The following is an 8,134-nucleotide window of genomic DNA, read 5'->3' as shown; positions in this document are numbered from 1 at the left end:
AGTTGATTGTAAATAATTTTTTATAAGTTTAAGTTTTGAAAAACTTCTTTCTGCACACTATTTCTATATATGGAAAGTTTAAAAGTCATCATATAATAATCCATAAATTGCAATAGAAAAGAAAAAGAAAAAGGGAGGTTTGTGATGATTTTTAAATCATTTCTATTAGGTAATCTAGTATTCTTGTGCATGAAGATGATCAATTCGGCCGTTGTGGTCGAACTCTTATGGATTTCTAACCACATTCTCCATAGGGCCCTCTTATTTCTTTCTTCTCCGAGCTCAGGTTATGGAAGAAGGAGAAGAAGGAACCGGGAAGAAGGTATCATCAATAATTGGTTTTATTACGGGACAACTCATGATGTTTTAAAAATAAAGTAGATTAATAAATAAGTAATAAGTAGTAGGAAAAAAATATCAATTTTATTCATTCAATAAATATTAAGTAAAAAAAAAAATGAGCAAGCATGACCCTCTGTTTGTTACAACAATTATAGTGAAACCCAATCGATTGAAGGGAATGTTAGAATTTTTTATTTCTTGATCCAATTACTTCATTTATTCATATTCACTTTAAAATCTTTAGCTCAAGAAGAAAGAAGAAAGTGCTTAGGGGTTGATCCGTATCATCTTGACTTGGTTTTGTTTCATTTATTATTTTTTATTTTAAGAATACTGAGTCAGGTTTTTCTCATACTCGTATTGAATAGAACATGGTAAGACAAATTTTCTTCATGTAAAACCTGATTGATTTAGATTAGGAAAATCGTACAATTTTATGAAATCATGTGCTATGACTTGAATCCGTAGTTAATACTATCACAGTTATTGTTAATAAAATTTTATAAATAATAAATGTATTTAAAAAATAATTTATTTTTTTTATAAATACATCGAAACTTAAAAAAGAAAGAATTAAATTGTATTTACTTTAAATTTTTGGAACCTAGGCAAACACACCTTAAGGTTAGGCCGGATACTATTTCATGTAAAATAAAATAATATAACAGTTATTATATTCCGACTTAAATTTGTTAAAGGATGGGTAAAATAAAATAAACTGCCGGAAAGGCGTCGGATCCAGTGACGGCACTGCTATACAGCACATAAGAAGGTTTTTCTCAAAATGCGACACGTTTCTCCCTGCGAATGAGGTGGCTCCGTAGGGTTAGGCTTTGTGAAACTTCCGTCACCTACGCGTAACTAGGTTGCACAGGTCACACTCCTCTGCGACCATAGCATAAAGAAACACATGAGCCTGCAGTCGACTGTAAATGTCTTCGGGAAAGATAAGCAGTTGCAAGTGGAAGGAACATGAAGTGCCAGTAGAGAATTATAACCTTCACAAATGTCAGATATGCCGACGCAGCCTGAAAGACCAGAGCACTGAGCCGCCGTTGCCTCTCTCTCTCGCGCGCGCTATGAATCGATCGAGGCTTCCTGCTTTTCTGTTCTCTCAAGGAGTGCAGTAGGCATTGCTGCTGGCTTTTTTCGCAAAACAAGTCGAGTTTCTATTCAGAATTGGTAAGGTTTCCGATTCACAGTGCTTTTAGTTTAATCTTTCTCTCTCCCACCCACGCACGCACACCCCCCCGCGCGCGCGCACACACATACACACACACAGACTTAGTACATTCGTTAGAAATTGGGTTTTTTCCCTGCATTTCTTTGTTTCCAATCCCTACTTTTTTTTTTTTTGCTGCATTTTAAATTTCAAATCCCTATTTCCTTTTGATTTCAATCTCTCTCACAAGCACTGCGAAGGGATATTTATTTATTTATATTTTTTTAGAGGACATGCACATATATATATACACACACACACACACATTTGTTAGAGTTCATTTTTCTTCTCCTTTCAGGTTTGTTAGAGTTATGCTTTTAGTTTCGATTTTTAATCTCTGTAACCTTTCTTTACTTTTTTTTTGTTTCCCTTTTCTCAAAACCTTTGTACATTCGTGAAATTAGTTTTTTTTTTTTTTTAAATTTCTTCCGGGGTTTGATTTCAAACACCTTTCATTTTCTCCGGCTTCAAATTTTTTTTTTCTTCTCTTCTATGCTATACTCTTTGTAATTGTTTCTGGGTTTCATGTTTTAAAGTTTTCGTACCCTTTTATCTTTCCCAGTTTCATTTTCCATGTTGTTTGTTTTCAATTTTTTTTTTTTTTTCTAATTTGTGTGGGTGTGTTGTATGTTTTAAAGTTTCACTTCTCGCTTTCCCTTTATTATCCATCGTACTTTCTGGCTGGCTCTCTGTTTGTAGCTCCCTTTTCTTATTTTCTCAATAGAGCTTTAGTTTTAAGTCCACCATCTAGTTTCATTTTCAACTCCTCTCCCTCCTTTCCTTTCCCCTTCTCTCTGAATTTTCATACATTCAATAAATTTTGCATATTTTACTGTTGGCTTCTTGATACGAATCCTTTCTGTTAAAGGAAAAAGACAGAAGGATGTAGGAAGTTTGCTCAAGTTGTACCCCTTCTTTTATATGTGAATCTTAATATACCTCAATGGGTAGAGAAAAACCTTCCAAAAGCAAAAGAAAGTCGAAATCAAGACAACCTGAAAATGCTGACAACCCCCCAATAATTAGTGGGCCCGATCCTGAACTGGGTCAGAAACAAAGCAATAATCTGAATGGGCCTGGTGATCTCAGGAATGAAAAACCAAGCCCCCTAGCCTGTTCAAATCTTGATTTGAAGGGATGGAAATATTACACTGAGGAGCAAATGGAAGAATTATTGTTAAAGAGACTTGAAGTTATTTATGTTGAAGCTTTCCAGAGGTTATTGGGTTATGGGTATCATGGTGAAGTTGTCCGGAAAGCAATTTTGATGAATGGGCATGGTTTTGGAAACATGGACATATTGACGAACATTGTGCAAAATTCGCTGGCCTATATTAACACTGGTATGGTTATTGACAGTGGAAATTATAGTGAAGATGAGCAGGTTTTTGGGGAATTTAGTCAGTTGGTGAAGTACTCGCTTGCAGTTATGGTGTATTTGTTACAGCAAGTCCAGCCTAGTTTGAACAAAGACGAAGCTTTGTGGTCTCTTTTGGCGAGCAATTTTCATTTGGGTCTAGCGAGTAACTTAACAGCCCCATTTCTTCCAGGTGAGGATGAGGTTGACAATAACAATTTGGTTGATGTTTCTTCTGGAGTTGCTTGTGTTCAACGGGATCAGGATTCTGGTGATTACCAGACTGTTGATTTCCAAAATAATTATCCATCTGAGAGGAATTTTGATGAGCTTTCACCGGAAGATGCTGCACTGGCAAAGAAGTTCAATCTTTCTGCATATTGCATGTCTCATTTAAAAAGGAATGCTGCAAAATCTGCAGCTGCACTTCGTGCAAAAATGAAGACTTCACAGGAGAAGTTGCCTGATTTACCCTGTCATTTGGCAAGCAATAAATTAACCAGCCAGCAAGATCTGCAAAAACCAGATTTGCTTATCTCTGTTTTGGATAGCTTGGGTAACTTTAGCCTTGATGCAGAGTCCAAAACCAAATGTGTCAATGAGAAGAATGAGATGATTATGAATTTGGTCAGTCAAATTAAGGAGGTTGAGGCCCAGGTGAAAGAGCAGAAGGATTGGGCTCAGAAGAAGGTAATACAGGCTGCTAGAAAGCTCAGTCAGGATCTTTCTGAGCTTAATACATTAAGGATGGAGAGAGAGGACAAACATTGTTTGAAGATTGGCAATGAGGAAATTCAGGAGGAGACAGTTAAGAGGCTTCTGGAGATGGAGAATGCACTAAGGAAATCCAGTTGTCAAGTTGATCAAGCAACTGCTGCTGTGAGAAATCTTGAGAATGAGAATTCCGTGATCAGAGCAGAGATTGAGGCCTTCAAATTGAGTGCAGGAGAGTCTGATAGAATACGTTTGGAGGTTGAAAAGAAGGAGAGAAAGTGCTTGAAGAGGCTTACAGCTTTGGAGAAACAGAACAATAAATTTCGGGAGGAAATTGAGGAGGAGAGAAAGAAATCCTTGCAGTTGCGACAACAGTTGGCTTGGCTTGTGAAGACTCAGGATGAAATTGAGGTATGCTACCCTCTTTTGTTGGTCAATAGATTCTAGTTCTAATACCTTCTATTACTCCTGGTAAGTATAATGTGTGATTTTTAATTCTTTAGAATATTCTTCTTTTACTGTTAGCTGGGCTTATGTGCCTTCTATGTGCATGTTTTTTTATCTCTCCGTGCATGTGCGTGACATGCAAATGGACTTTTTGTATGTTTTAGTGATTCCTTGAACAGAGGGAGGGGCTGTGGTTGGATTTTTTCTTTTAATTATCAAAGTGAAGTGCAAACGATAGTTATATTGGCGATCCATCTCTTCCAACTGATTGAAGGAGCAACGGTACAGCACACAAAAGCATGCAGGCATGGAACCCTGCAACAACCTTCAGCCAAATGCTTGTTGGATACCTGGATCTGCAGTTGCATTTGATCTGAGTCCATAATTTCAATCAATTCTTGAATTGAAGAAATTGACTATGCTGTGGTAAATGAGAGCTAAAGTAGAGCCTTGTTTAAAAGCTTTCCAATTCCAACTTCTTCAGAGTGGATATGTATATCCACTGTGGCACTAGATGGAAAGGGAAACAAAGCCTTTAGGATCAGGAATTTGGCATAGTACTTTGTATGTTGTACGTAGGAATACATTGACATTTGTGTTGGTTGGAGTTAAACTATTGTGTTCCACTGTTTTTTCTGTGTTTCTTGGATGTTCTAGTGATTTCTTTAAGGTTGAAAGTTAAAAATTACATCAGGACAGCTATAATATGTGAATGGACAGTGGCTGAGCAACCAGATGAGTTATTATTCTATTGGATGCCACATGTTTGATAATCCTATCTAAAACCATCTAGTCTTGATGAAGATCTGTTCTATACTCCCGATTCATTTTTTTTTTTCAAACAAAAAAATATAGGAGGAAAGAGAGAGGCGGTTTTGCCAAATGCTATCATGTGGAGTTGCCAATGAAGAGCCGGAAGCAGCTTGGACTCAAGTACATTTGGTCTATAATTTGAATGTCATTATGCTAAGGTATTAACATATTTTGATGATGAACTGATAATGTCTGAGGGGGTTTGAGACTCAAACAAGATTTATATTGTAAATTTTGCGCCAGCTTAGTTTGTGTACACAGTTGTTTGTTTTGAATTTTGGTATTTTGTAATTCATTTAAGAGGTGATGCTTGCTGATTTAGGTAATGTAGATGGGTTGGAGTTCCAGCTGCACTTAGTATTTGTTCCTTCATGCATTTCTTTTTGATTGTGTACTACTCCCCCCATATTATGACTACTAGCTCCATAGTTTTATGGATAGACCATATAGCTTGTGGCCTTGTTATGTTTGTGCGGCAAGTTGTTACCTCTTGATGTAGAAATTATATGTTGGCCATCCCAATGCCCCCATATAGGCTTCATCCTAAACAGTTAATTTAATTGTTCAGGACTTCACTGTGACTAGGACTGGCCTCCTTTGTGAAATGGCCTTTGAATGCTATTTAACCGTTGTTTTCTTCTGTTTTCTCATTCTTGTTCTGTTTCTCCTCATATTAAGGTTCCCTTATTGTCTTAATACTACATAGCAACTCCTGAAGTTTAAAAAGACACTAAATAGTTAGTCCATCTAGTTATTATTTATCCTGTGCCAGGTGAATTGAAGGGGAGGGATCAAGGATTGGTCTAATGTGGATACATGGTTTCCTTGAGGTGTTGTTGAATTCCATTCATAAAATTGTTTAGCTGTGAGATCAGGCTGAGTTCCATGCGAGATCAATTGCTTGGCTGTAAATTGAGAAACTGCGATGAATAACTTACATATGATATGTGCTGAGAGTAAATTGTTTGCTTTAAAGGCAAGCCACATAAGGTATAAGAGAGTTATAGCAAGAGTGAGGAAATGCAAGAGAAGGTGAGGTGAGAGAGAATACCTGTAGGGCTTGTTGATGGACATGGGTTCAGGTTAGGAGGCACTGACCCAATTCAAAACTCCAATATATTGGGGATTCTTAAATCATTTGTAGGTTTGCAGGGTCTTTATGTTAGCTAGATTTTACGTTTCATTCTAACTTTGTACGATGGGGTGGTTGCTTCCTGTAAACTTAAATATTGCAGCACAAGGGGATTCATTTATGATGTAGCACGCAATATGCATTTTGCAACGATCTTGGCACAACTTTGGTGACACCTTGCCCACTTTGGTCCATTGGGCCTTGCAGTTTTGCCCATAATTACCTGGAACCTGGTGCATTTCAGGTCATGGTATGGGTATGGGAATGCAGTATGCTACATAAAAGGTATGCCATTCATGGGGTTTTAGGAAACTGATACACCATTTTGGATTTTGCAAATGCTTGAACCATTTATTTGGGTAAATTAGTGATGGAATATAAAATATATGAGAGGTAAGGTGTACTCCCAAGAGGGGGGTGAATTGGTTTTTTTTTTTAAAATTCTTTGTAAACTCTTTAGTTGAGTGTCATCCTTTTTAAAATTAATTAGATATGATCACACAACTACAACAATCTTTATCAGCTACCTTACTAAAACAGCCAACAATCTTATGTATGAATGAATGTAAATATGTGATTATCAACCAAATCCAAATTTCAATCTTTTAATAGATAAGCTATATTCAAAATTTGTTTTCTTTTCAACAAATTTCAATGAAGATATCAAGATAAAATTTTACAAGATTAATCTCAGATGCCTTGCAATTTAGTTTTAATAAGATAATCAATTTTGCAAAATATACCTCAGTTGTAAAGTAATAGTATATCAGAATTTATATTAACTAAATGAACATATATCATGATATCAACATTTGTCAACTATAAGTCCCCCTGAGTGAAACATATACCATATTCAATAAAATTTGAATTTCATTCATGATCAGATGTCTTCATACTCAAATTCATTAGAATGTACATCATGCTTAGAGTAGAACAAATTTAAACTCATTGTAGCTCAATTTAAACTTAGGGAATTGAAACTCAGTTTTGCCCAAACTTCTCCCCCTTTTGACATCAATCAAAAAGAGAAGGGTATCAAGAAAAGTAGACAAAGTCTAATGCATTGAGCCATCATAAGCACAAAACAGAAAGCTAGCATTCAACATGCACAAAAGATAGGCAATAAGTCCCAAAATGACATGTGAAAAAGCATAAGGAAAAAAATAGTAACAGAGTCAAATATTACAACCAAAGATTGTTTAAGGTAAGAAAATATCTAAGCATCATCAGTTTCTTTCATCGTCCTCTTCATTTTCATCATCATCTTCATTCTGTCCAGAGCTACTCTCCCATAGGAGCCTTACTGCGAAAAGAAGATGAACCGACCATGTGTTGTTCAATCCGTCCAAGCCTTTGATCAAGAGAAGAGTAATTAGCTTGAAGTGAGCTAAAACCTGAACACACTTCATCACGAAAATCAGTGATCTACTGCTGATAAGCAATGAACCAGGAGGGGTTGTCATCTACCAAAGGAGCAGGTTGCTGAGCCTGTTGCTGAGCAGGTTGCTGAGGTGCGGGAACTTGTCGTTGCCGCTGACCAAATTTGGGAAACCACCCTTGATCATGTCGCTCATAACCCATTTGTGTAAGTGTGGTAGAAGAAAAATGTCATAATGGGTTCTCTTAATGAACAATGTGGAAGGAGTGGCTATGCCAAGATGTGCAAAGACAAGATTCAGAATGCTGCCATATGGAAGAATTACTTTACGAGCTTCTTCTCTAAAGATCATCCATTTAAGAATTTAGCTTGGCAAATCAAGCTTTTTACCTTTAAGCAGGCACTACAGAACAAAGCAATCCAGATAAGAAACGTGGTTGTGTGATCCTACCCTAGGCAAAATATTATAAGTAATGAGCTTTTGTAGGATTTGAGCCTGCAAGTTCAGTTGATTGTAAAGTGGGGGATGACCAAAGTAAACTGGATCTTCAGACATAACTAGAGGTAGAAATTCTTCAGGGGAGAAATCTTGAGCCATAATCCATGATTAGCCAAGAGATGGACATTCAAACTCTCCCCCTTTGATTTTTAGAATGGTGGCTAATGATTGTGGAGTAACGGAAAAAAGTTTGTCCATGACTTGGGTAGAGGTCACAATCTCTCCTTTGA

General features: G+C 36.7%; 1 protein-coding gene across 3 annotated transcripts in view; it reads left to right on the top strand.

Annotated features, from left to right (window-relative positions):
• Window positions 1-1,133: 1,133 nt before the first annotated feature.
• LOC131166145 (MND1-interacting protein 1-like) overlaps window positions 1,134-8,134 on the top strand; it is a 32,324-nt gene continuing 25,323 nt past the window's right edge. Inside the window, exons 1-2 of one of the 3 annotated variants that reach the window (XM_058124454.1) lie at window positions 1,134-1,524; window positions 2,433-4,046. In XM_058124454.1, coding sequence (XP_057980437.1) covers window positions 2,508-4,046 — 1,539 coding nt within the window. In that variant the 5' untranslated portion in view covers window positions 1,134-1,524; window positions 2,433-2,507. The remainder of the gene's footprint in view (window positions 1,525-2,432; window positions 4,047-8,134) is intronic. The other 2 variants (XM_058124455.1, XM_058124456.1) reach the window with 2 other exon arrangements.

The sequence above is a fragment of the Malania oleifera genome, chromosome 10 (genome assembly GCF_029873635.1).
Source record: "Malania oleifera isolate guangnan ecotype guangnan chromosome 10, ASM2987363v1, whole genome shotgun sequence".
NCBI classification, from domain to species: domain Eukaryota; kingdom Viridiplantae; phylum Streptophyta; class Magnoliopsida; order Santalales; family Ximeniaceae; genus Malania; species Malania oleifera.
The sequence above is the reverse complement of the archived record's forward strand: the minus strand, read 5'-3'. Positions and strand labels throughout refer to the sequence as shown.